Genomic DNA, 26,697 nt, shown 5'->3' with positions numbered 1-26,697 from the left:
GAGGGGATGCCTGGCCTTGGTGGAATATGCCAGCGATGTGCTGGCGCTGAGACGAAGCTGGCGCTGCAGGGACAGGGGCTCCTGGTCAGCCTGTGTCCTGGTGGAAGATCCCCCACAAGCAGCAACACCCCAGGAGAACGCAGCCGCAGGAGAAGGCAGGCTTAGCAAGAGCAGGTTGTGAATAAATCCTGACCAACCTCCATCGGCCCCCAGAGAGTTTAGGGCTGGGTTAGCCAGAGTGTGCAGGGATGCCTGGAGTGCCGCCAGCAGCAGTTGCTTGCAGAAAAATCAATCCCTGCAGACACCCCACAACTCTACATATTTATCACTGTCGCACATGGAGGACGGACTCCAAAATGCAGCATGTGGCATCTCTGGCATCCCCTGCTTTTCTTGGAGAAGGCAGAGAGGAGGACAGGGAAGTGCAGAGCAAGGGCAGAGAGTGCTTCGGATGTGGGCAGTGCCTGTCCCAGCTGGGGGCTGGACCAGTCGTGTGGGTAGTAACATCATAGACCATGAGAGCCGCAGCGACTGGGAGACCAGGGGCGCCTCTTCTGCCTTCTTACTTTTTTTTAACACCAGAAGTTGTCCCCGGATTGAAATAATTTCATCTCTATGCTGCTCAAGGACACAGTCTCTCCTCTTCCCAGCTCAGTATTTGAACTTCAGTGGTGGCTGACGTTTGATTGATGTTGCCATCTCTTTCTACTCTACCTCTGTCAAATCAAAGCTGCCTTCACAGCGCTGCTGCCACGGAGACTCGAGCAGAAAAGCTACCGAGCAGCTGTCCCGAGGCGGAGGGATGGTGGGTGGCGGGCAGGGGTGGCAGGCAGCCTCAGATCAGCACGTTCGTTTGGTCTTCAAAACGTCCCGACCCTTCTCAAACTGCAAAGCAGCTTTTCTGTGCCTGTTTGCCCCTGCGCTTCAGCAGCAGCACCAGGGAGCGAGCAGTGAAGTATTTTGGGAGCAGGAGCTGCTCTTCTGTTACATGTTTCCCTGTCTCACATGAAAAGCACATTTCAGCTGCTCCCTAATTGCTACAGAGCCGCGTGGCTTTGAAGTTCATGCTACGCGTCCGGGCTCCGGTTTCCTCTGTGGTGGTGCTGTGGGATAGAGCTGCCAGCACCCAGCCCGTTTGCATCCTTTTTATCCTAACCTCCTTTTTGCCTTGCCTCTTTTGTTCTGTCTTCCCACTTCTGTGCCCGGCAGATTCAGAGGATGACGGAGAGTCAGAGGCAGCGAAACAACTGATTCAGCCCATAGCTGAAAAAATCATCGCCAAGTACAAAGCCAAAGAGGAGGAAGCACCGTTGCTCTTCTTCGTGGCGGGCGAGGTAAGCAGGAGGAGAGCACAGGGCGGCATCCTGCTGTGTCTTTGTATGAGGACTGAGCTGGGTTGGGTACTGCTGTTGCCACTCTTCAGGTGGGTAAACTGAGGCACGGAGCTGCTGCAGCTAGTCAGGGACCATGGAGCAAAGCCAGACCTGAGTCCTGGCTCAGTCGCCTGTGCTCATTGCTGGATATTATTTCTGGCAAAGGGGTCCCAGCTGCATTTGTTCAGAGGTGGAAAAGCCTGATGGCGAGCGAGGGAGCTGCTGGGGAAAAGCAGAGAGGGGCTGGGGGAGGTGAGAAGGAGCCAGCTGCTTCCTCGAACCCTGAGGCTGTGCGAGCAGGAAAGCTGGCTGGGCGGGGGAGAGGAACTGGGGTTTGGGTTTCAGCCTGGCCCGGCCAGTGCTGTCCTCCTCGCTGAGGTGCTGCTGCTTTCCTTCCCGCCGCAGGAGGAGGGCAGGGACTGGTGCTCCAAGCTCTTCCCTAAGGGGAAGCCCCAGTCCCACGGGCTGGGCCCATTTCTGTGCTGTGTGGGTGATGCTGGACAAAAGGGACCCCGGGAGCGCATAGGGGCTGCTCTGGGAGCAGGGATGCGGCATGTGGCTGCGCTCTCCCTGCTGGCTCTTGCTGTTGGAGAAAATGGGAAATGGGGAAACAGGGTTTCTTGGCCTCCTGTTCCCCCATGCAGGCACTTTGCCCCGCTGCAGGCTTGAAAATGAGGAAGGTTCTGTGTAAGGGTCGCAAAAAGCTTCCAGGGCCCCCCCAGGCCTGCGGTTTCACTCCCTAGGCGCTGCCTGGGCAGGTGACAGCTGCTGCACGGCTGTGCGCCTGCTCCGTCCCTCCACACTCACGTCACAGCTGCAGTGTGCTGCAAGCGGGGCCCTCTGGAGCCGCCCCGCACACAAAAGGGTCCCCACTGCCGCACCCTGGCCCCCCCTGCCAGGCAAGCCCCCACCGCCACCTCCCGCAGCCCCGTCAGCCCCCTCTGGGCAGGCGCTCCCGCCACCGTGACGTGTCTCTGAGCATCCCAGCTCGGCCCCGCGCCCCTGAATAAGCCCCTTGTTGGAAAGGCTATTTTGGGAGGGTCCTGCCCCCCTCCCCCAGAGCCTGTGAAGCATTTTCTTCCTGCTTGCTGGCTATAGCTGAAACATTGCCGCTATTCATCCGGCTCCCGACGTCCCTGCGGCGGCTGGGCCGAAGAATGGGGAGCGTCCAGCACGTCCCATTCATCCGTCACCTCAATAGCTGGGAGCGCTGGCCCCAGGTCTCCACCGGCCCTCGCGCACAAAGCAGCTTGGCCATGGCCGGAGCAGGCGCCTCCCATTCCTCTCCCGGCGCCATCTGGGCCGATTTTGCATTGATTAAAAATGGTTTTTTGGTCCCTTTGCGGCGGTGGAATAAAGGACGAGGCATCCCGACACCTGGGCTCCGAGCTGGGCTGGGAGGTGGGAAGGGTGGGGGGCAGCCGAGCGCCCCAGCCCCGAGGCAGTGGGCCCAGCCCCGCTCACCCTTCCCTGCCACGTGGGCTGGCTGCGCCAGAAACCCCTGCAATGGAAGGGGAGGCGCGACAGGCGTTACGCTGCCGGCCCCCGCCGCGTGCTGCAGAGCTACCAGTTGCTAACCAGACTGATGGATTTCTGTTACCGACCTTGGAAAGGGGCTCGGGGAACGCCCTGTGTTGGATGCTGCATGTCGTGGGCTTGGCCGGGAGCGGGAGATGAACCGCCCTCGCGCTGGCTTTTGAATTGCGCAGCCCTGACAGAGACAGATCATTTTTTCCCTTTTGCCCAGAGCTGTGCTGTGCCTGGCTGAAGCGAGAGCAGCCCGCTCCCCTGGTGAGCGGTTCCCAGCTAGGGAGCCCTGCGGCTTTTGCGCTTGGACCTGCCAGTGGGGTTTTGGCGTTGGCTCAAAGCACGGGCCTTCACCCCATTCCCATTTTCTGGTTTGCTCCAGATCCCTTCAGCATCTGCCCTGGTGAGTGACGAGGCCGCAGCTGTGCTGGCAGAGAGCTGGCGAGTTCTCACATTCAGCGCTCGTCCCCAGCTCCTGAGCTGCAGATGCCGAAATCATTCCTGCCCCAGAGGCTCTGGGGTGGCCTGGGGCAGCGGGTCGGTCCGGGGGTGCTGGGAGCTGTGCCCTGTGCGGAAAGGGTTGGAGGAATGCGTGGTCCCATCTCAGCCTGGGATTAAATCAGCCCAGTTTGGTTTTGACCTGGCAGAGCAGACAACGCCCCGCACTCCTGGTCCTGCAGTGCTGGTGTGAGGCCCAGGCCCTTGGGAGATACTTGTGGGCTGGACCACGCTGAGGAAGCAGCAAACTGCTGCTGGTGCCCTGCCTGTTGCTGATGCCTCTTTTCTCCCTCTCATTTTGGCCTCCAGGACGACATGACTGACTCCCTGCGGGATTACACCAACCTGCCCGAGGCCGCGCCCCTGCTCACCATCCTGGACATGTCAGCCCGGGCCAAGTACGTGATGGATGTGGAGGAGATCACGCCCGAAATCGTGGAAGCCTTTGTCAGCGACTTTCTAGCAGACAAGCTAAAACCCGAGCCCATCTAAGGGGCTTCTGCACCGACAGACGTTATTTAAAACTAGGTCTCTCTTCCGCCGCTCATGGATTCTCCAGCGTGTCCTCACGCCCGACCCAGTATCCAACCTTCTTGTGGTGCCTTGTTTTACGCAGTGAATCCTTCTCCTAAAGCAAACTCCTTGAGATGCACTTTCAGCAGGGAGTCATTGGCGTTTGGAGACTTCGCTTGTGCTTCATGGTGATATATTCTCTAATAACCAGGCCAGAACTGTTACCGTATCGTTATTTTATACACGGCACTAGCTAGCAGGCAAATCTTTTTGCATGGTGTTCTTCCCAACGTATGCATCAGGCAGTGGATGGGGCTCTTTTCTTCTCCTTCTCCCCCTTCTTTCCTTTCCTACCACCCCTGCTGACTAAATGACTTTAAGGAAGCAATAAGGAAACTGTCCCTTTCACTGTCCCTGGCCCGTCCTTTCCCACGCGAGTTCCCTGACGAGGCCGAGACAAAGTCTTAACTGCTGACAACCTCTGAAAGACCACGGTGCAGCCGAGCTCTTCTTCCTTGGGGTGAGACCCTTCCGGGTGGGTTTCCCACCTCCTACCCCCAAGCACCGACAGCCGTAGGTGGTGCTGGCTGTGCGTATTGGGAAGTCACCCCCTGCGATGGGTGGATGTTCCCTCTCTGAGCCAGGAGGAGGACCACCACCATCGGGCTGCCCTCACCTCTCCGTCTCTCCTTTGTGCTCTTCCCCGTCCCCTCTCGCACCTCTCTGGTATGAATTGTCCTGTCCCCTCTGTGTTAGTTGATTGAGCTGTTTTTCGTAGGTGTCCCTCAAACCCAACGTTAATGGTGCTGTTCTTTAAAAAAAATAACCAAAACAACCCGACAAAAAAAAAAAAAAATCCCTCCCTAACCCAAGCAGCACAGCTGAGCCCCCTGAAAAGTGACATTGTAAAAACTGTACATGGTGATTGGAACTTTGTAATAAAACCGTTATAATAACCTCATCCGCGGAGGTGCCGACTGCCGTGTCGTGCCGTCGGGGAGAGGGAACCCGCCTGGGACCCGCGTGGGAGGAGGAGCCCCCAGCCAGACCCCAGGGGTAGGTGGTGGGCCAGCAACTCTGGCGCTGCGGCGGCCGAGCCGGGATTGCGTGTTTCCCCCCCACCCGGGTTATTCACTGCACCTCCCCTGGGGATGGTGACTGCCATGAGCTGTTTGGAGACACCGTGGAGTGGGGAGCGCGGCCTCGCCGCCCCACACTGCGCCCACCCACCCCACGGGCTCACAGCATCCCCCAGCTGAGGGTTCCCCGGGGCTCTTGCCGGACGCAGCAGCGACTGCGATGGTTTCCGCCAGCATGCCGGGGAGGTGCGCGCTGAATAGCGGGTGTTGTGCAAGCCACTGCTTTTTCCCTTCAGCTCTTTCGTCGTCGATGGCAGCGTTATGGCCTCTCCCCTTTTATCGCTGCTGCAGCAACCCACCCTGGCAGGAGCTGGGAAGAGCCGCCAGCTCGGCAAGGCGGGAACGGTATAAATCCAGCGTGTTTGGCGCGTTTCAGAGGCTCTCGTGTTCGGCGGTGATTAACTGAGGGGTAAGCTGTTTGAGGAGCAGCAGCGCCCAGCTCGCGGTCCCTGAGCCAGGGAGGGCAGCAGCCGGAGGGGGCTGCGTGTGGCTGGGCTGGGGCAGGAGCCGGTGTGAGCACCGTGGCAGCAGCACGGCAGAGTTGGGAGCTTGCTGCACCTCCCTGGGCACTGGGCTGCCAGCAACCTACCCTGAATTAACCCTAAATTAACTTCTACCCCCTTTACTGGAGATTTTTGAGGAAATAGCCCGTTCAGCGAGTTACTTACTGCAGGGTTAAGGGCTCATGCAGTGAGCTGCGCCTGAGTGGACTCGAGCTGCGTGGAAGCAGCATCCTGGCCGGATTGGCACAAACGCAGTGGCGGCAGCTGCGCCCTGACCCCACAGGGAGAGGTCTGAGACCCCCCCAGATCTGCCGGCTGAGCCCAGAGGGGCCCTGCCCGGTGCTGCTAACAGGAGGGCGAGAGACAAGCCGGGCAGCAGGGAGCTGGCTGCCGGCAAGCTGAGGGCCCCCACCCGCCGGCCTTTCCCTTCTCACTAGCATCACCGTGCGGCTGGAGCACCCGCAGGCGCACCCGGCAGTCACGCACTCACCCCGGCACAGCTCCCCGACGCCAGAGCAGTTTAACACCTGTGTACTGCAAACCGAACAGCCCAAGCTGCGATTTTATTAACTTTACAAAGGGAGAGATGCTTCTTCAGCACCCAAACCCCAGCGGTTCAGCCCACTATGGGGAACTTCTGCCTTTCATCTTCCTGCTTGTGCCTCCGCAGCAACTGTCTCTTCCCCTCAAACAGCACAATGCCAGCAGCGATGGCGGAGTTCAAGCTGTCCACGCCTGGCACCACGGGAATGACCAGTCTCTTCCCGCCTGTGCTGGCTGCGAGGTGAAGCGCGTCTGGACTCAGACCGTGGGTCTCTCCGCCGATCACCACTGCCACTGGAGCCTGTGTCCAGTTCTCGTAGTAATACTGCGCGGACAGTTCTGGGACGCAGACATCCTCTGCTCCCTCCTCATCCTCGTGCTCAGGAGCAGCCTTGGCTTCGGATTTCACAGGAGTTTTCTGGTTTCCAGGAGCAGAGCCACCCCCGCCAGCTCCCCTCGGCACGGATGCGGGCTCAGCCTGAGCGCCTGGTTCTTTGTTGTCGGCCACGCAGACCTGGACGCCGGCAGGAAGGTTGCTGGGAACAGATTCCCAGTCCAGGTTGGTGACGATGGGCAGACGGAAGTGAGCCCCCATGCCTGCGCGGAGCACCTTTGGCTCCCACGGATCCACACAGCCTGGGATGGAAGCAGGGAAAACAGTGACAGTGCAGCAACTCTGAAAAAGACGGATTCAGCAGCTGCTGCTTCCCACAGCAACTCATGTCTGTGCTGGGTAAACTCTTGGAAACATCATCTTCAAGCACCTCTTATTCCCTGCCTTACCCCCAAATTACTCAAACTAAACTTCTTTTCCCCAGGGCGAGGCTCTTACCTTTGGTGAGCAGCACTTTCTCACAGCCTGCTCCTGCTGCAGATCTCAGAATAGTCCCCAGGTTTCCCGGATCTCGGATATTGTCACAGATGAGGTGCAGTGGCAAGGAGCTGGCTAGCTGAGCAGCAGGGTAAGACATCTTGGCATGGTTGGGCTTGGAAAAGATCCCTGAGGAGACAAAGTGCCGGCAGGCTTCTAACACACCCCAAGGAGAGGGCTGTCTGATTTACTTGCCCCAAATCTCACAAAAGGAGAGGAGTCTCACTAAGGCTGCAGAAAGCATTAGGAAAAGCACAGCTTAACAGAAGTTTGAGAAGAGTTTGTCACTTGACAAGAAGAACTATTTCCCAGCAGAGCTGGAGCGATGCACTATTAAAAATGAGCATTGTCACCTTCAGTGCACTCTAGGAGCCACTTTCATAGCTACCACAGCAGGTGAAAGAAAAGGGAATTTTCTCAAACTATGCCACTCTTGACACACTGCCAGAACATCTGGAGGAAGGTTATGGAGGGAGAGTCATTACCCACTTATTAAGTGTGAAATAAATTTTCCACTGAGCAGTGCTGTAACTGTTTCTAAGGCAACTTACCTATGAGCCCCTGCGGAGTTACGAGGTCAGACCAGCTCTTAATGTCTTCAAATTTCACCTTAACTAGGCTGGCTCGTTTTAGCTCTGCCTCCGGCAGCTCCTTCAGGTGCCCCACAGTGCTGAAGAAGAGAGTCTGCAGCACAGCTCCTGCCTCCAGGGCGTCCTTGATCAGCCTGTGACCCTCCAGCAGAACCTTCCCGTGGTGATCCCGAAACTTCTTCGACTTGGCAATGGTCACCACTTTTCTGCGGAGAAGTTAATGGGAGAAAAGGGTTGTGAGGATAACGACACCGTCCCTCTGACACCTGCCAGCCACCTGGAACTTCACTCGGAAGCCCCCCAGGTAGCTTTAGACCGGCTGTAACTGCCGCTGCGGTGTCAGTCCCTGCCCCAACTGTCGGAATTTGCCTTAAATTCTGCGGATACGGCACCGGCCAGCGCAGGGAGCCTCCCCAGGGGGCTCAGAGCGGGGCCGCCCCCAGCCCCACAGCGCTCCCGCGCACGCTGGGGCCCGGCCCCCTCCCGCAGCGCCCATCCCCGCGGGCCGCGCCTCACCCCAGCCTCCTGTCACCGGGCGCCGCCTTCTCGTACCACAGCCCCGGCCCGGCCGAGCTCCGCTCCACCGCTGGCGGCGGCGGTGGGGGGGGCGGCGGCGGCGGCTTCCGGGGGCTCTGCTGCCCCTCGGCCGCCGCGCCCCGCTCCTTCTGCGGCGGCAGCACCCGCACGGGGCTCCGCCGCAGCGCCCGCACCCCGCGCCTCCCCACCGCGGCTACCGCCGCCTTCTCGCCGGCCCGCAGCAACCAGCGGCCCACGCCGGGCGCCGGCCCCTTCAGCGCCGCCATCTTGCGCCGTCACCTCGCCGGGGGCGACGGGCGCGCTCCCGTGACGTCACGGGCCCCGCCATGGCGGCGCGGCGGGCGCTGCACTTCGTCTTCAAAGTGGGGGACCGCGCCCGGAGCGCGCGCTTCTACCGCGAGCTGCTGGGCATGAGCGTGAGCGGCGGGGCCGGGGCTGGGCGGGGGGGGGGGACCGGGGCGGGGGGCGGCTGTCATCGCCCGTTATCGCCCGTCTCGGCGCGGAGGCCCCGTGTCCTCCCTGGGGTCCCCGGGGCCTCTCCATTGTCCCCATCCGGCCGCTGTCCCTTCCCGCCCCGGGCCCGCCCGCGCCGCCTTAGGGCTGGTGGGGGCCGCTGAGGGGAATGGGAATGGGAGTGGGGAATGGGAATGGGGATGGGAAAAGCGTTTTCCCTGTGCTGACCCCTTTCTCCCCTCGCTCCCAAGGTCCTGAGGCACGAGGAGTTCGAGGAGGGCTGCAAAGCCAGCTGCAACGGGTGAGCAGGGCCTGCGCGCCCGCCCCGGGCCTTTTGTGTCTCGCAAAACGCCTGCCAGTCGCGTGTGTGTCGTTTTGTAGGTAAAACAGGGGTGGGATGTTGGGTTTTTTAAGTACTTCCCATGGAATCAGCAGTTCCCCTTTTTGCGTAGGTGTGGTGTTTACATTACAGCACGAGTATTGCTGTATTACACCTATAATCTGATACAGAATTTCATGGAATTATTTCTAAGCTTTCTTGCAATTACGCTCAGTTGTGTCAGTTTTTCACAGACATGGGGCTTTTAAGTGTCTTGAGTTCAAAAATCACTCCTGGTAGCCCCAAAGGCTTTTGTCTCCCTTCATGAATGAAAGAAATCCTACAATCTAGCGCCTAACCACCTACTTTTCCTACTTCTCATTAAGGAAGTGCTCGTGTAATTCCAGCTAATGAGCAGCTTGCGCTCTTAACATGCGAGCTGTTAAGGAGGAGGCAGAATTGTTTTTTGTCGCGTGGTCGTGGATGGCAGCCCAAGGTCACAACTCCTGACCGGATGCCTGCCTGCTGTGTGCTGAGCTGCAATGAGAATTCTTCAGCTCCTGCTTGGTGGGAGGTTGCTGGATTACCTCTGCCGTTTGTTTGGCGATTTTTCCTTGAAACACTAATACGTGTGGTTCTTCAGGCTTATTTCTAATACTCACAACAATTAAATATGAATGTTCCAGCCCATATGATGGAAAATGGAGCAAAACGATGGTGGGCTATGGGCCAGAAGATAATCACTTTGTTGCAGAATTGACTTACAATTATGGCATTGGAGATTATCGCCTGGGCAATGACTTTCTGGTAAGTACCACACTTAGCAGCAAAATCTTTCTTCTTAAGATAAGCTTTTTTATTTTTATGATTAGGAGTCTGTTCAGCATATAGGTTGCACCAGTTGCTTTTTTGTGCTGTTTAGTCCCTTAAGTACTTTTTATTCTTGCGTTTTAAGTTATCTCCAAGAGCAGAAACTAGAGCAGCTTTGTGCTCGCGTAGATTCCAGGAAACACGTCCTTGAGCACCTTCCAACTCAGTTGCTGTGTGTGTGGGACAGCTGGTGTGTGCTGGCCGATCTAATGTGAAATGGTTAGCTAAGAAGGGTCTTACTGTAGGAAAACACTCTTTTATTATCACATATGTCTTTGTTATTTACTAGCTGACAAGCAATGAACATCTCGTGGTTTTTTTATGAGTACACATAAGGTGTTTCCTCGTTGTTTCCCCTGAGCTAATATTCTTCCCCCAGTTTGTGAGGTGTCGGGGAGCAGCTGCTTGGAGCCGCAGATGTCTGCCTAACCTGGTAAAACAGTTAGGAACTCGGTTTTCCACTTCTGTACGTTGCCTTGAATCGGAGTTTTAAATTCCTTTTGCTTTTCATTTCCCTTCGGTGTGAAAGAAGGGTAGTTCAGTGTGCTCCAAATGTATGAGGGATGCCCAGTAAGACTAAGGTTAGTTAATAGGAACAAGAAACCTGGTTCTCAGGAGATTGTATGGTTCACCAAAAGTAATCTGATTTGTTTCTGGCCGTTTGTAGAGGCAGACTGTTGGAAGGCAGGGCTTACACACCATCCCCCCTGTGAATTTTGTCTGTGTCTGTTCTGATCTCGCTAGGGCATAACGCTTGTGTCCAGCCGGGCTGTGAGCAACGCTAAGAAGATGGGGTGGCCCCTGAAAGAAGTCACAACTGGTGTTTTTGAAACTGAAGCCCCAGGGGGATACAAGTTCTACTTGGAAGACAAGGAACAGCTCAAGCAAGGTGAAACATCCACGCACTGGCTGTTACTGGTGTTCAAGAGAGGTTTACAAGGGGGAAACTGGAATGAACCATGCATTTGTCTCTATAGCATTTTATGAAACAGAACAGTGTTTCTGTTGTTTCTTTGTGACTTCTGAAGAGTGTAAAACTACGTTTAAAACTACAGTATATTTGTAACTAATTTCAAATTATTGCAATCTTACAGATCCTGTGTTAAAGGTAACCTTGGGTGTCTCTGATCTGCAGAAGTCTGTTAGCTACTGGTCTGATTTGCTCGGGATGAAAATATATGAGAAGGATGAGGAAAAACAAAGGGCTGTGCTAGGCTATGCGGATAACCAGGTTAGTCTTTAGAAAACTTTCCAGTTCTGAGCTTTGAGTTGCATCTCATCATAGAAACCTCTAATTTCGTGAGAATAGAATCTTAAACAGGAAAAAAAAAGAGCTCCTAATTAGAGCAGCTGAGTGCTTAATTCTGTGCATTTAAATTAAAGCTTGCCTGCACTTAATTGCATTTTTTTTAAAAAGAAGTTGTGGTTTGCTCTGGTAATTCTGGCTTGTTGGGAAAGACGTGTATGGGTGATTTTGAAATTATTTGCGTCAGTGAAAAGCTGGAGCGAGTGTAGCACTGAGAACAGCGTTCTTGCGAGCCAGGCTTTCTTTTCTCCTCTTTCAGTGTAAGCTGGAGTTGAAGGCTGTTGGAGGAGCGGTGGATCACGGGACAGCGTTTGGGCGGATTGCCTTCTCCTGTGCAAAGGAAGAGGTGGTGATCGCATTTCCTTTACCCCTTTCATTACCCAGAGCTGACTAGTGGGAGGTTAATTTCTAGTGTTAGCAAAATATCTCCGATGTGAACAAAATCGTACCGAGCAGATACTCTGGTTGTGGTTCTTGCAGTGGGAATGCAATGGAGTCGTAGGTAATGGGGAACTGTAAATGAGAAGAGCATGAAGCATCTGATCTTCGTCTGACTAGGTTTGGTTTTCGCTTGTTTTCTGTTGAAGTTGCCAAACATTGAAGCGCTGATGAAAAAGGAGAATCAGAAAATTCTGACACCTCTGGTCAGCTTGGACACGCCTGGCAAAGCCACAGTGCAAGTGATTATTTTGGCTGATCCTGTGAGTAATGTTGGAAATAGCCATTAAATTAGATTTGAATTTCTCTCTCCCAGGTAGCTAACTTGCCTGCTCTTAAATTTGGTTTAGGATGGCCATGAAATCTGTTTTGTGGGAGATGAAGCATTCAGAGATCTGTCCAAGGTGGACCCTAACGGTGACAAGTTGTTAGATGACGTAAGTCGTGCTGTGTGCACATTCGTTTTCTTCTTGATTGTAGATGCCTGTAGAGTCTTTTGTTCCTGTGGAGTTTTTCTGAGAGGCAAGTCGTACAGTCTCTTAGCTCAGGTTGCTTTCTTCCTAAGGAACACACATCAGTTTTTAAAGTTGAGTGTCCTGGCTGGAGTTTTCCAGCCGAGTGGTGGACATGTCAACACCACCTTGGTGTAAGTTACCACAGGAAATGATTTGTGAGCTGCAGTAACATCAGTGCCACTGGGCATCCTCCCGAGGCAGAGGGGCTCTGGTGAGGAGCGTGAGCTCTGTGGGAAGGCTTTGTTTAAACTGTCCTGATTTGCTTTGTATTACCAGATCTATTTATTTACTACAGCAGAGAACATTGATTTTCAGTGCCTTTTCCTTACTGATACGTAAAAAAAAAAATAAAAATATTATCCATCAGAATAGCTTTCCTCTAAATTAGAAAGTGTCCTTGTGATCGATCTGGGCTTGTGGGAGAGGCTGATGAGTGCGAGCAGCGGGCCGTCGGCGGCTCGGCTGCTGTTCTGAACACGTTAACGCTTTTCCTCGTGCAGGCCATGGCAGCGGACAACAGTGACAAGTGGTTTGCTGCGCAGAAAATGAAGAAGGCTTCTGCTTAGCTGGAGAAGAGAACTGGACTGCTCGTTCGTGCCTTGGTTTTCATCCGACTGAAATGCCGATCCTGTGTAATGCGTTGCATTGCTCCTTCCAGTAAGAGGGTGCCGTGACGTCCCATTCCGGTTTGTTTGTTTGATTTAAGCCTGTGTCTCTTACTGCGACTCTCTCCTTTCAAGTACATAGTGTGTTCTCCAAAAAAAAAAACTGGGCTGTGCAGTAAGGGGCAGATTGAGCACGTGGCTTCAGAAACGGGGGCCATCAGTTGAGAAGACAACCACGTTTCTCTGTGGTGGTTACACTTGAAAAAGAGGTTGCTATATTCGTTACAGTGTCTACTTCTCTAATGAGCTGGCTTTAGCTGTCCTGGATTTGCAGCTTAGGGAAGAGAATGTCAGGTGGCTGTGGGTATCGCGATCACCCTGCTTCTGTGGCGAAGTGTTGGGCTGAAGGGGAGGGCTGTGTGTGGAGAACTCGAGCAGTTCAGCTGTTGTAGTGCATGCCCGTTTGTTGGGAACAGAAAAATTCTCTTGCGAAACCGCCTGAATATTCTAGTCTGGAACAAACCCTAGTTTCATTCCAAGATGTTTCCCCAGCTTTCGAGGTGAAATGTTCACTTGAGAAGCCTGCGGTGCGTTTCTCGCTGGGGTCACGTCACTGATGTGGCGGTTTCGGCTCCGTACCAAGCTCCTGCGTACCTGTCTCCTTACGGCAGCGCAGGGAACCTTCCACATTCCAGGCGGGAGCCGGGGCTGTGCTTCAGCGCAACTTGAAATAAGTGTATTGTGGTTTTGCAATTAGCTTTTGATGAGAAATTGCCTTTGGAAGTAACAGTTCAGGGCTTATTTTGTTGGAATGAAGTCACTCTGCTTTTGCTAGTGGAATAAGGGCTGGGAGGACAGGGAGTAATTACCAGCGTTGTCCGTGCCGGGCACGCTGCCTGGTTTGTCATCTTCCTTGATGAAAACCTGAAACAAGTTTCCCAGGGAAAAGTGGGCAAAGTCAGCAGCGCTAGCAGTCGCTGAGGCACGTCAGCGCTTGTGGTGAATATTCTGGGTTTAAAGAGGAAAATCTTCTCGCTGTGATTCTGTTGTTCGAGCCTTTTGATTCAAGTTCAGTGGTGATTTTTGAATCGTGTACCGATCGAGTTGAAAAATTTGATGCATAAGCTGCACCCCTGAAACTGCCGCTTGCCGCTGCCGCCCGTAACTGAATAAAATCGATCCAGGATGGTTTGAGTGCGTTTCTTCCAGCCGCCCAGCACGGCCCCGCACCGAGCGTTCCGCTCCCTTTTAATTGGGTTCTCGATTTCCCCGCACGAAAATTAATCACGGGAGGGGCCGGCGGCGCCACCACCGCCGGGCCGCCAGGGGGCGCTGCGGGAGGGGGCGGGGCCTCCTGCGGTGACGTCGGAGCGCGCCGCCCGCCGGTGGATCACGCCGCCGCCATGGAGGCCGGTGGGTGCGGGAGCTGGGCGGGGGGGGGGGGGCAGCAGCGGGGCCGGGGGGCGGTGGGGGCCGGGCCGAGGTAACGGTGTCTCCGCGCAGGGCCCTGGGACGTGTGCGAGGAGACCGCCATCCTGCAGGGCGGGTTCCTGCTGGCAGCCCGGCTCACGCAGCCGCGGCCCCTGCGGGAGCTGCGCAAAGCCGACTGGCCACGCGTGGGACCCCCCATCACCGACGCCCTGGGGGAGATCGGGGCCCGCTGCCCTTCGCCGCAGCGGCACAGCCTCTGGAAGAAGGAAGCCGTGGCCATCGTCTGGGTTAAAGTCCTGCTGCCGGCCCCCCCGCCCACCTCGCTGGACCAGGGATGGAAGGAGGATGGTTTCTTCTCCGTGGGCAGGATGATCCCCGACGTGAACCGCACCGTCCTCTTCGAGCTGGTCAAGGCTCTCGGCGCGCCCCGGCTCTTCGTGCAGCTGCTGCTGGCGCTGCCCCAGGACGTGCGCCAGAGTGAGCTGGAGCACTTGGTGGAGTACGTCGCCACTGAGACCTCCTCGTCGGACATCAGGTTCTTCTTGGACGTCTGGTGGGAGGTGATGAAACACAAGGAGGGGCAGGAAGACGCAACAGTCTCTACGTTCAGGACTCTCATACGTCAGCATGGCTGCGAGTCCTCTCTGGACGATGGTCTCCAGCCTCCAAAGAGGTTCAAGGGTGACCCTGGCTCTTTGAGCAATGCCCCTGCTGCCACCAGCCTGCTCATGGTCCTGATCGAGGGGTTGAAACAAAGCTACAGGAGCATCGCCCAGCCCCGCATGAGGTGCTATGCCTTGGCCAACCTGGTGGAGCTGCTGTCCGTGTTCACCGAGCTGGAGCCAGAGGGCAGCCCCCTCCCTGTTGCAGAGTACCTGGAGAAGGTCAGCTCTGTGGTCAGCCTCTGGACCAGCGACACTGAAAGCCAGTTCCACCACAGCGGGCTGGACGAGAAGGTGAAGGAAGCAGAGAGAGGTATGAGGCTCTTGTCCATGGCCAAGCTCTCTCATGAAGAGCTCTTTGTTGGCTTGGACTTTCTCTGCAGCTTGTTGCATGCCTGGGGAGAGGAGCTGCAGGGCTCCCTGAACAGCTCTGAGGGGCTTTGCTCTGAGAGCTGCCGGCTCCTGGACACCCTTACCACTTTCAGGAAGAACCTGGTTTGCTTCTCAGAGACTGGAGACCTGGGTGAAGATGAGACACGTGTAGTGTCAGAGCTGACCCGCATCACTGAAGACTTCCTCAAGGAGATCAGCACCAGCCTGAAGAGGCAGGATTTGGACACCAGCTTTATGTCTTCAGTTGCTATGACAATCATTGAGCAACAGCTCAACCGGCACGTGGAGGTGTGCTCCATTTTTGCTTCTGAAAAGACCTGGGCCTTTTCGAAGGACGGGGTTGACTGCCTTGTGAAAAACAAAGCCCTCTTCCAGAAACCAGAGCTCATTTTGAAATTGCTGGAGACGCTGGTGGACTTTGCCGTGTCCCAGCAAGACAAGGAGGCCCGAGAGCTGCAGATGCAAGTGACCAAAGCTATCTTGGAGTGTTACACTGAGCTTTCGTTAACTGACAAAAACAAAGTGATCTCAGGCGTCCTGGCATCCTGGGGCGGGCCAGGCCTGTCCCGGAACGTGCAGGTTGTTGTGGAGGGGTTCCAGGAGGATCTGAACGTGACTTTCAACCAGATCACGAAGAGCGTGTCTGATCAGGGCCTGACCAGGGCTGTGGCTTCTGTGGCCAGGCTCATGCTGCTGTACCCCGAGGCTACGGTGAAGCAGATTTGTAATCTTGCTGTCGTCAACCTAGGAGCACACCAGTTCCTCGCGCAAATCCTCTGCTCCTTCCCAGCGCTGAGCTTCCTGGAGACCCACGGTGATCCAGGCAGGCCACACAGCCTGGTGGTGGGGTGTCTGGAGGAGGCAGTTTGGGGGAGGCTTTCCACTGCAAGGGAAGAGGAGCAGTTCCTTGAATTCCTGGCCATTCTCATGCAGCCAAGCTCAGCCGCCCCGCTTGTGTCACCTGCAGAGGTGACCAAAGCCTTTGTCCTTCCCTATTTGAAATCAGACTCTGCTCACATTGAGCTGAGCCTGCAGATCCTCAGTAAGGTTTTGGGGCTACGGTCCTGTTTGGAAGAGCACTGGATCAAGTCCTGTCACCCATTCCCGCTTCTCCTCAGCATTTGCAAGCTTCTAGATGGTTACACAAGGTACTGGCATCAGCCCAGGGACCAGCTCTTCCCTTCGCTGAAGACCAAAGACCTGCTGCTGAACATCCTCTGCCAGCTCTGTGAGGTGGTAGGACCAGAAGCCGCCCCCTCCCCTGAGCTGTGGGTCCAGTCGCTGGCTTGGCTTCACAGGAAGGTGGCGTCACTGGACTGGACCATCGGTCTCCGGCTGAAGAAGCTTTATGGAGACCACTTCAAGAACGAGGTCCCAGCAACACTGTTTGAGATCTGCACGCTTCCTGAGGATGAGTGGACATCCCAGTCTTTGCCAGCATATGGACCGGGCAGTGGGCTCCTGGCGTGGATGGAGTGCTGCTGCGTGTCCACGGCGCTCAGGGAGACAATGCTGACGCTCCTCACTGTCAACGTGGACAACCCTGAAGAAGTGAATCTCTTCAGCAAAGGGTTCCTGGTGGCCCTCATTCAGGTCCTCCCTTGGTGCAGCCACAGCGAATGGAAGAGGCTCACGCACGTGGTCGAAAACCTGCTGCAGAGGCAGGTCCTGCACGTGCCGTACACGCTGGAGTACGTGCAGTACATGCCCCTGCTCAACCTCCGGCCGTTTGCCTGCTACCTTCAGTTCTCCGTGCTCTTCTTGCGGGGCTTCCAGCTCCTCTGCAGCTCTAGCTGTTCCACTTGGCTGCCGGCAGAAGCTTGGTTCCACGTGGTCCAGCTGTACTGCAGCAGCCTCACAGACCTGCTGGGCTCCGTCAAGAGCATCGCGGGGGCCCCCTCGCACCCCGCCGAGGACAACACCTCCACGCAGGAGGTGTCCTTCATCTGCATCCAGATGTTCTGCCACCTGCTGCACGTCGCCGCCATGCTCCCTGACAAGGAGTGCAGCGAGCCGCTGGTGGTGGTGGCGTTGGAAATCCTCTCACAGTACGAGACGTTCAGCAGCGCCGATACCTCCCCCGGCAACACGCTGCGGAGAGCCAACGAGCAGCACTTCCTGGAGTCCATCACGGACAACGTCAGCGACGGGGCGCTGCGCGGCACCCTCCTGCAGAAGCTCAGCAAGCTGGGAGCCCGCTCGGCCGGGGAGCTGGCTTGAGAAGCTGGAGAGGGCAAGAGAGAGCACTGCCCCTGCCTCAGGGGACCCCCTGCACCGACAGCTGTAAGCTCTGTAATAAACCCTGGCTGTTTTTCTCTTTCGAGCTTATTTTCCCCCTGCTGTGTTTTCTTCCAGCCTCTCTAAGCAGTGAAGGAGCCCCGTAAAGATGGGTAGGAAGCGCCACTCTCTAATTTCCCAGTGGGAATAGCTGTGGGCACAGCTGTTCCTGAGCCCCGTTGCCTGTCCCGTGGCCCCAGCCTTGCCTGCTGGCACTCTGGATTTACACGGAGAGCCTGGCAGCCTCTGGCATCAGGGAAATTGTTTCCCTCCGGCTCCCCTGCTGCCAGCCCTCCCCTAGTCCTGGGCGGATTGCTGGGCTCACCACAAGCTGCCGGAGGTCGGGAAGCACACGTTGGATGAGTTCAGGACTAGCAGGAACCTTTGGAAATACAGGTGCATTGTTCCTGCCTGGAGATAAGGATGCCGTGGTAACCCCGTGAGTTAACTCCCTCCACCCAAAAATGAATGGCACGTGGGAGGGACATCAGCGGCGTGACGCAGAAAGGAAATCTTTATTGGTCTCCTGACAGTAAATAGGGCAGTGTTAGTGCAAACTGAGATGACTTTTTTTTTTTTTTTTTCTTTCCCTGCTTGCATAAGGCACGTTATTTGCAATGAAAACAGCGAGGTACAAACATCTGTAACAGACAGCAAGCGGGTTATATCATCAGCTGGTCTCCATCGTTAACGTAACAGTAGTGTTTCTGCAATAACTGACCGCATGTTGGAAAACACCCTTTTATTTTATTCTTTCCAGAATACAGCCGTGGCTGGGACGAGATCCAAACCCCAAAAAACCCTCAGTCCTCGGCCCTTCCAGCCGCTGTTTTTAGGTGGAATGAAAGGCACAGAGTGGGCAGAGGTCTCCAGGCACGGGTGCTGCAGGGGGCTGGTGCAGTACGAGGCTTGTGAACCCCACGGCGCGGGGCGAGCTGGGAAGCCTTCCTCCATTTTGCCGTGACTGAAGGTAGAAATGGACTGAGCTGGTGAAGACTTTTAAATACCCTTTTTGGGGGATGTGGGGCAGGTAAAAGCAACTGCAGTTAGGGGAGGGGGTTGAAAGCTGCATCCCCTGATAACGACGGGCTCTGCATAGTACCCTGTGTGTTGGTGAGACGAGAACTCGGCAGTCTCCTGTCCCCATCCTACTCTTCAGCCATGGGCGCGCTGCTCCGGGACAGCGTAACCGTTCCTCTGTCCTGGCATGAGCTTCTCTCCTCTCCAGCCCGGCTGGGGACATCGGAGCCCCCCTACCGCGGGACTGTCAGCCAGAGACGTCAGACAGTTGTAGTGAAAAGCACCTTTGGGTGAAGTGGAGTCTTAAATGAGTTTGAGCCCAGCAGCAGCGGGAGATAAGAGGCTCTGAACGCGGCCGTAGTGTAGAGGCCAAGTCGGTAAAGGTCAGGAACGGGCGGTGCGGAACCACGCTCCGCTCGCAGCTGGAGGCTGTACACCAGAGCCAGAGGCGCGAGTCGAGGCTGCAGGAGCTCCGGCACATGGCTCCTCCAGTCCCCAGTGCTGCCGCGTGGGGCTGGGCGCACTCCAGCATCGCCGCCGCCTCCAAGCTGCAGGTGTCTTCACGCTGCGCTCTGCGCCGGTGTCTGGTGTCAGCCGTGGAAGACGCGGAGGGGGGGTTTGCAACAAACCTCTCTCCTGTAACCGACCGTTAGTTCGGTGCCACAGCGTTGAATCCCAGGAATGTGGTGCGTACGGATGGACCTCCTCCTCGCTGGCTCCTGCCCCAGCTCCCACGGGTGGGAGGGAGGACACAAGGTCCTGGAGCCGCGTGGGAAGAAAGCCTTCCTAGCCCAGGCTGGTGGTGCCTGGCACGGTGGCGAAAATGATGAGGCTGTTTCCAGCTCAAACAGCCCAGCGGTATCGCTGCTTCTGCCGCTCTGCTTCCATGATGGTCCCCGCAGCGCTGGCATTGAAGGTGGAGGAGCCGGACGGGGGCTGACCCTTTTCCAGCCCCTGTGCTGGGCTGCTGGCCGTTATCTGGTTTTGTCAGCGGGTGAGCTGCCGTACAGTCGGGCGGCTTTGCGGCAGATAAGCCTGAACCAGTAGAGCTGGGGGGCGATGAGGGAGGCGTTGGCTATGTTGCAGTGCAGGGGGATGCGGAAAGGCACCATGTAAACGGGGATTCCCACCTGCCTGGCGTAGGCCGCGTACATGAAGGGGAAGAGGAGAATACGGCAGAGGAAGAAGGTCACCAGGATGAGGATCCCGTTCACCTTGTGCAGGAGCGTGTCCTGCATTTTGAGCTGGAGAAGAAAAGAGGCGAACGTGGGGTGAAGGCTGGGTGAGCAGCGCCCCACGGCTCCTCGGGCACTGACTGTGCTGGGAGCGTGGAGGTGAGCGCCCAGCAGGCGTGGATGGGGGGAGCGTTTTGGAGGGAGTGGGAAAGCAGAATGGGAAGGGATGGAGGAGGAAGGGAGCATTGTGGGCAGAGGGTGGGGACAGGAGGGAGTGTGGGACACGGGGGAGGTACAGACAGGAGGGGGCAGCACCAGCACACAGCACAGCGCCCAGTTTGGGAACGCCCCTGGGCTTGCTGCTTGTTGGGGAAAGAGATGGGAGGTGAGGAGGGTGGCGCTGGGTGGGAGCTTGGTGTTACAGCTGTGGGGCTACCCTCCTCTGAGACCCCCCCAGCCTGCTGCACGAACAGGGGCTGATGGAGAAGGGCAGCGTGGGGCGGGGAAAGGGAATGAGCCGCTGTGGGGTTCCCAGACCCGAGCCCCATCCCTCCTCGCCTACCTGCATGAGGATTTTGCCCAGCGATACGAAAGGCGTGCTCAGCTCTGCTATGAAGATGCAGCCCACGAAGAAGTCCCCCAGCTCTCCCCTGAAGTGCTGCAAATAAATAAAGCCAGCAGTGAGCACTGGGACCCCCTGGAGAGGTGGCTGGGAGTTAACACCAAGCACCTCCAGGGGTTCATAGGCTGCTGACCATCAGAGATACTTTGCCAGATGCGGCCTCAGTTGCCAGCCCTTGCAGCCGCCTGAGGCTCCTCTCCGGCTGCGTTTCACAGCGGCCGTGCCCAGCCCTTACCTGGGTGATGGGCGTGAGGACGATGAGGATGAAGAGGTGGTGGGTCACCATCAGCCGCTCCTGCAGAAGGAAGCTCCACACGCTGGCCAGCGAGTGCTTCTTCTCCGCGACTCCCTTGTCCCGGCTCTTGTGCCAGTGGCAGAGGTACATGACGTAAATGTCGTAGGTCATGTAGGGAACGAGGACCCAGATGTACTCCACGGCCAGCCAGTGCCTAGGGGAGGAGCACACACAGAGGCATCGCAACGGCTCTGAGCCCCTCGCGATGCTCTAGAAGGTGGGAGAGAGCCTTCAGGTCTGAAATGGAAGCAGTGGGATTTTGAAGCTGCTGGTAAGCTGAGAGGTTTCGAGGTTTAACTCGGTCTGGCTCACCAGAGAAAAGGTACCTGGTACGGGTGGAGGACGCCTCCTCGGCGCTGCCCCCGCTTTGCGCTTGGCCGTGCCAGGCACCCAGCTCGGCCCAGCCTAGCACAAACACGGCGCTAACGGGAGGATCTTGATTAGCCCTACAGCCGGCTGTGTGCCGTGCGGGCCGGGGGCACAGCGCCGCCCGGGATCAGCGCTAATCCAGCCCCTCTGCAGCAGGGAATCTTCTCCCCGAGCCCTGGGACACCCAGAGGTGATGTGTGGTAGGAGAAAATCTCCAAGACTCCGTCCTTTCTGGCTACCACGCGGCTTCGGTTGGGAGCGTTGGAAAGCATCTGGCGACTTCAGAGTTAATTAGCGATGCCTGGCCCGGACTGCAGAGAGTGCAGTACAAAATATCTAATACAGGCAATAAACCCCCGCGAGACGTTTGTCTGTTGGGAAATAATTGCAGGCAGCTGCCTGTTCCCGAAGCATGTCAGAATCCCGGTTGCACAATCCGGGCAGCAGCAAGCCCTGCTCTGCTGGGAGACCGCGCTCCTTAAAAAGTCCTCGGTGAAATCATACTGATAAAAAAAAACCCCAAAACAACAACAAAAATGTAGCTCGGGGCCCAAATAAATCTGCTCTTGCTCTCCTGCAATCTGAAGAAAAATGTCTATTTCGGATAGAAGGATGGAAGTGATGTAAAGCAGGGAGGGGAAGTGACCAGCTATTGTGTTTGCAAAACTCGCCCAGGGCTTTCGAGCGCAATTACAGTGACAGCAATATAACGATTGTCTGCCTGTGTAAATAAACTGGCAAATTTTGCTGCAACCTTTGTGATGCTGCTTGGCTCTCTGTCTTGCTGTCATTCTCCGAGACCTTCCCCGCGGAGCGCTGGGCTGTGTTTCCTCCAAATTCACAGAAAATCTGGGTCTCTGGCCGTGAAGCGTTTGCGCAGAGCCGCTGGCCTCGAAAGCACCCGGGCAAGCGCGCAGCTCCGGGGAGAAGGAGGGCGGCCGGCCGCGCCTTCTGTCCGTGCGGGTCTGGGATTTCTCACCTGCCCTATCTATGCAGCAGATATTTTATTTTAGAGCAAAAAGGGTCACCGTTAGACTGCCTGGGTTAAGCAGGACTGAGCCATTTGGATGGATCTCGCTATCTAGCGCAAGGTAGGACGTTTCATACCTGCGTGTTGAAGGCAAGTCTGCAGTGACCGAGAGGGCAGCCCTCCCTAAAATCCGGTGTGATGGTCAGATTCCAGCTCAGCATAGTTACATTCATCCCTCCTGCAATTTTCTCTGCTATTCTGGATAATAGCTCTGTTTTTAAGTCTTCTGACCCAGATTGCGCTATCGCTCCTGCCGAGAGCTGCGTCTGGGGCAGTTTCCCTTGGAGCACTGAGGCCAAGGCGATGCGATTTTCCTCTGGAGCAAACTCCATCCTGATTTTCTCATTTCTGGACTCCTCCAGCATGCATCTCTCAAATCGGCTCTCCCTAGGTCTGCTTGACTCATACACAATTTCAGCATCCAGCAAAGGGCCTCCCTACCCCTTTGGAAGTGCTGGTGTGCTTATTTTTCGCTCGTCTATGGGCCCATGCGCTCGTACATGGGTTCCGTGCTGGCAGAGCAGCGCCTGAACGCACCGAACAGGGGGTGCACGGCCAGCACATTGCCCAACCCTTCACCCAAAGCAGAGGAAAGAGGAACATGAAACTGGTTTTCCCCTCCCTTTGTACGTGCAAGCCTTTGGCACAAAAGACTCCGGCTGCGAGCCGGCCGGGCACGGCCTCCGCGCGCTCCCGGCGGGACGGCAAGGCTCTCGGGCGGGATTACCTGTCGTACACCACGTCCTTGCAGTTAAGGACAACCGTGATCCCCGACACCGTGGCCATCATGGCTTGGACCGTTGACACCAATCTGAAACCGAGAGAGAGAGCAGAAGCAGGTCACCCCAGATGTCACCTCAGATGTCACCCCAGAAGGGGGATGGCCTTGGCGCGGTTGCGCCGGCAGAGCTGTTGCCACTTCGACGCCTACTCCGCCCACACCCCGAAAGCTTTGCCGGGGCGAGGAGGGGCTCTGCCCACGCAGCGCAGGGACGCGGCCGGCGTGTCGGTGCCAGGCACTGCGAGGTTGGGTTTCCAGGTCTCGTCCCTTCCACCCCCGTGGATCAGCGGTAACCCCTGCCCGGTTCCCGGTGGGCACGGGGAGAGCTGCACCGGAGCATCCCCCCGCTGCGGGACCCGGGCCCTGCCACCCTGGGGAGGGGGATGGGGCCGGGCAGGGCTGCCCACGCTGGGCTCTGGGCTGGGGGCTGCCGGGGGTCGGGCTCCCGGTGCTTTTGCCCCGTCCGGGTCGCTCCGGATGCCGGTCCCGGGTCCCGTCCCGCCGATCCCGCCCGTACCTGCCGCTGAGGAGGATGCGGTCCTTGAGGCTCCATCCCGGGGCGGCCCAGCTCAGCAACCGGATGCAGAGGGCGAAGAGCCCCGGGAAGAAGGCGGAGGCGAGGGCCAGCGTTCGCCACATGGGGACCGCCGCCTCTGCCCTGCCCGCCAACAGCAGGCCCGGCGGCGGGAGGCTCCGGCCCGGCTCCGCTCGGCCCCGCCGCCGCCGGGACGCGCCCCGCAAAGCCGGGCGGCAGGCCCCGCCCCCGCGTCACAAACCCCGCCCCTTCCAGAGACCCCGCCCCCACGCGTCACAAACCCCGCCCCTTCCAGAGGCCCCGCCCCGCCAAGCTCCGCCCGCCGCGAGGGGGGCGTGTCCTCCCGGCGTGCTGCGCGGCCCGGAAGCGGCGGGCGGCCATGGAGGAGGACGAGCCGGAGCTGGTGGCCGGGCTGGAGGCGGCCTTGGAGCTGGCGCCCGCCGTGCAGGCCGCTATCGAGCAGGTGCGGCGGGGCGGGGGCCGCCGGGGCCCCGGGGTGGGGCAGGGACCCGGGCCCGTCCCGGTGAGAGGGGCCCGGTGTGGGTGCGGCCCGGTGCCCGCTCTGTCAGGGCCCGGTGGCGGCTCTGCCGGTGTCCGGTGGCTGCTGGGCCCCGGAGAGGCCCGAGATGGCCGTGCCTGGCCTCGGGGGGAGCCCTTCGGCCCTCCGGGTGGGGTCTGCCCGTGTCCCGGGGCTGCGCTGGGCGCCGGTTCGGGTCCCCCGGGTCACGTTAGGGCCGGGGTTTGTCACGGCCCTGCGGTAGCAGCTCCGCTCCCTTCCCTCCCATCCCTTCCCCTCATCCCTTCCCTCCCATCCCTTCCCCTCCCATCCCTTCCCCTCATCCCTTCCCCGTTGCTGAGGAACGTGGGGCAGGCCTGCTCTCTGTCTTCTAGTTGAATCCTCGTTACTCGGCGTGTAAAACGTCTTCGTGGTGTCTGAGGGCCCGTGGCTTGCTCGCAGTCGGGATAATCCGAACGTCTTGGCTTGGCTTTTGTGGTCGATGCTGTGTTCTGCCCCAAGTCCTCTAATGTTTGCTGAAACCCTTCGTGGCACTTGGAGCCCAGCAAAAGTCCGTGAGAACCCAGGGTAAAATCGTGTGTCTGTTGGAGTCCGTGACTGAACTCGCACTGACTTCAGCCAACCCTTCTCTCCGAAGAGCTCGCTCTTGCGGTGGAAGTCTGCGGGCAGCAACAGGAGCAGTCTCTCACAGCATCACTCAGAAAAGTTTTCTTACTTTCTTGAGTGTTGAGGCTTGCGGGTCACTTTTGGTGGCTCTCCTGTGGTGGCTGGGACAGCATCTCAAGTGAGCCTGGCAGCAGAAGGTGAGGAGCAGCACGGTTTCTCTGTGGGTGCTGGGCCAGCTTTGGAATGTTATTGCTCCAGAGAAAGAGAAACCCCACATACTCTGTCTTTGCCTGAGGTTTGGCGCAGCTGGCAGTAAATCGTTGCGTAGTTTTTGCTGAAACCTTTAAGAATTGCTGAATTAAATGCTAGCTTCCAGAGGAGACCTGCAACTTATCCAGATAGAGCCCGTATGTTTGGAAACCAGAGAAACTTGGTGTGATTTCTAACACTGTACAACAAAAGAAGGTTACCTAACGACATTTCCATGAAGCACAAAATGTCTCTTCAGGGTAAAACACGTCTTTTAGAGACAGGCTTGACTTGCGTTTTGAACAATGGAGAATCCGCCGCGTCCCTGGCTGAATTATTTTAGCAGGCAGTAAGGCTGTAGGCAGCTGTTCCTGTCCTGAGCAGGAGGTGATGTTGAGGATGATGCTGCCTCCTGCCTTCCGTCACTTCCTCCCTGGCATTTCCCAGCCCAATAATATTCTTGTTCCTGTGAGTGTTCCTTCATCAGCTTTGGGCAAAACCTGCCAGGTTCCGGTTAAATGAGCAGAACTGGTCCAGCTGACTTCTGCCTGAAGCGGAGTAGGGAGCACATGCAGACCAAACGTGGGGTAGTCATTTCTGGTTCGTGGGTTGTGACAAAGACGTAGGAGTAGCAACTTTAGCTGCTACAGCTGCCTGCAGCATGGATCTCTGTCTGCAGCTGGAGAGTGGAGCTCCCTAGCCTTTATCTTCCATCCTGCCCCTTGTTTTGCCTGCTCTTAATGCCTGGGGAGATTTGGGATGAATTGAGCCTGCAGGAATTGCGAGCCCAGAGCAGGACAGGCTGGTTGTGATGCTGTAACTGCGCTCTTATGGTGGCTGAATGTCAGAGCATCTTCCCCAGACACAACCTCACGCGTATTCAACTGCTGCTTGCTTCTCCTGGGCCACTGGAGTAGCTTTGGGAAAGCTGCTGGAGAGGCCTGTTTTAGGGAGAAGTTGCTCTCATTTATTTGGTGTTGCAAAACCGCTGCTTCGACGCTGCAAAGTGTGTAAAATGAGGTAAATGCTGCATGTGAGCAGGGTGACGTGCAGAGGTGGTGCCGCGGTGTGAGGTGGGCAGGGTTTTGACCATTGAGTGCAGAGCTGGCGTTTGTATAAATACAGAATGAATTTGGTATCAGAGAAGGGAACGCAGCATATTTTAGTCTGTGGGGTCAAAAAGCAAAGCCTGGCAGCTGTGTTTGCGTTGTTTGAGCTCCTGAGGAGAGATGAGGTCTGTTTGCACCACAGCTGCTCTTTTCCCTTTCCCGTGGGTAGGAAGAATCATTCAGCAGGTTCTGTTTCTCTCCCTCGTTCTTCACGTGAAAGTGGCAAACCCAAGTCTCCAGAGAACTTGTAGAACCGTCGCTTAGTTCGTCGCGTTTCCCATTACGCGGCTGTGAGAAGCAAATCCTCCATCTCTCGCCACGGGGCCTCGCAAAGATAAGGGCAGTGCCTCCGCGGGGTTTTCATTTCCAGACAGCGGCAGAAGCGTCAGCGTGGTTTGGGATGCGCAATTAATGGCTCGGGTGTCTCAGGGGTTCCTTGCACGTGACGGGTGGTGCTGGGGCTGTACGTGGAGGCACGTGTGCGTATGATCTGTGTTTGTCCAGGAGTGTCGGTGGGGCAGAGACCTCCAGAGCACGTAGCTGCTTTGCCCCTGGGCAGAGGCCTGGCTGCTCTCCGTGCAGTGTGTTAGAATGACGCTGTGAAACGCCATCGGAAGTGGGTGCTGAAGTAATTGAAAGGAGTTGATACTGTGTAAAGTTACAGAAATTGATGGTGCATTGTTGATTTTATTTGTTTTCCTCCCTCTCTTCAGGTATTTCCCAGCCAAGATCCACTGGACAGAGCAGATTTTAACGCTGTGGAGTATATTAATACTCTCTTTCCCACTGAGCAGGTGAGTAGTGCTTGCAGTACGGCCCTCTCAGCGCGAGGGGTAACCTGATAGTCAGTGACTGAAGGCGTGTTTAAACCTGTACCCAAGCCTTTTCTTGTAAACAGTGGCACAGGTAGTAAGACTATTAACAGCAATCGCTTCTTAAACGCGCGTCTCGCGAGGTTCACTGTCATTATGTAGTTTCTTTCCACCCCAAGTGCTTGCTGCAGTAAAAGTCCTGCTTTGATCTGTA

At 56.8% G+C, this 26,697-nt stretch overlaps 6 protein-coding genes across 7 annotated transcripts in view; 4 read left to right on the top strand and 2 right to left on the bottom strand.

The window, feature by feature from the left end:
• NXN (nucleoredoxin) overlaps positions 1-4,872 on the top strand; it is a 52,217-nt gene extending 47,345 nt beyond the window's left edge. The window contains exons 7-8 of the mRNA XM_086763401.1: positions 1,210-1,334; positions 3,708-4,872. Of these exons, the coding sequence (XP_086619527.1) occupies positions 1,210-1,334; positions 3,708-3,890 (308 nt within the window). The 3' untranslated portion in view covers positions 3,891-4,872. The remainder of the gene's footprint in view (positions 1-1,209; positions 1,335-3,707) is intronic.
• A 1,213-nt stretch (positions 4,873-6,085) lies between these two features.
• MRM3 (mitochondrial rRNA methyltransferase 3) lies at positions 6,086-8,360 on the bottom strand. Its single transcript, XM_086763441.1, has 4 exons — positions 8,074-8,360; positions 7,519-7,763; positions 6,929-7,096; positions 6,086-6,732 (listed from the first exon to the last, which is right to left on the bottom strand). The coding sequence occupies exons 1-4, from the start codon at positions 8,358-8,360 to the stop codon at positions 6,170-6,172; spliced, it is 1,263 nt and encodes a 420-aa protein (XP_086619567.1). The 3' UTR covers positions 6,086-6,169.
• An 18-nt stretch (positions 8,361-8,378) lies between these two features.
• Positions 8,379-13,786, top strand: GLOD4 (glyoxalase domain containing 4). Its single transcript, XM_086763444.1, has 9 exons — positions 8,379-8,510; positions 8,799-8,848; positions 9,553-9,673; positions 10,481-10,625; positions 10,831-10,967; positions 11,302-11,388; positions 11,630-11,743; positions 11,831-11,917; positions 12,496-13,786. Exons 1-9 carry the CDS (start codon positions 8,421-8,423, stop codon positions 12,559-12,561), a joined length of 897 nt encoding a protein of 298 aa, XP_086619570.1. The 5' UTR covers positions 8,379-8,420; the 3' UTR covers positions 12,562-13,786.
• A 112-nt stretch (positions 13,787-13,898) lies between these two features.
• On the top strand, positions 13,899-17,414 carry GEMIN4 (gem nuclear organelle associated protein 4). Its single transcript, XM_086763440.1, has 2 exons — positions 13,899-14,013; positions 14,104-17,414. Exons 1-2 carry the CDS (start codon positions 14,004-14,006, stop codon positions 17,304-17,306), a joined length of 3,213 nt encoding a protein of 1,070 aa, XP_086619566.1. The 5' UTR covers positions 13,899-14,003; the 3' UTR covers positions 17,307-17,414.
• A 441-nt stretch (positions 17,415-17,855) lies between these two features.
• On the bottom strand, positions 17,856-23,381 carry TLCD3A (TLC domain containing 3A). The gene is made up of 5 exons (XM_086763442.1): positions 23,173-23,381; positions 22,602-22,685; positions 20,416-20,629; positions 20,121-20,216; positions 17,856-19,627 (listed from the first exon to the last, which is right to left on the bottom strand). Exons 1-5 carry the CDS (start codon positions 23,292-23,294, stop codon positions 19,358-19,360), a joined length of 786 nt encoding a protein of 261 aa, XP_086619568.1. The 5' UTR covers positions 23,295-23,381; the 3' UTR covers positions 17,856-19,357.
• Positions 23,382-23,564: 183 nt separating this feature from the next.
• VPS53 (VPS53 subunit of GARP complex) overlaps positions 23,565-26,697 on the top strand; it is a 67,203-nt gene continuing 64,070 nt past the window's right edge. For both annotated transcript variants that reach the window (XM_086763400.1, XM_086763399.1), the window contains exons 1-2: positions 23,565-23,653; positions 26,385-26,465. In XM_086763400.1, coding sequence (XP_086619526.1) covers positions 23,570-23,653; positions 26,385-26,465 — 165 coding nt within the window. In that variant the 5' untranslated portion in view covers positions 23,565-23,569. The remainder of the gene's footprint in view (positions 23,654-26,384; positions 26,466-26,697) is intronic.

This window comes from Chlamydotis macqueenii, chromosome 19 (assembly GCF_036417535.1).
Source record: "Chlamydotis macqueenii isolate bChlMac1 chromosome 19, bChlMac1.mat, whole genome shotgun sequence".
NCBI lineage: Eukaryota > Metazoa > Chordata > Aves > Otidiformes > Otididae > Chlamydotis > Chlamydotis macqueenii.
The sequence above is the reverse complement of the archived record's forward strand: the minus strand, read 5'-3'. Positions and strand labels throughout refer to the sequence as shown.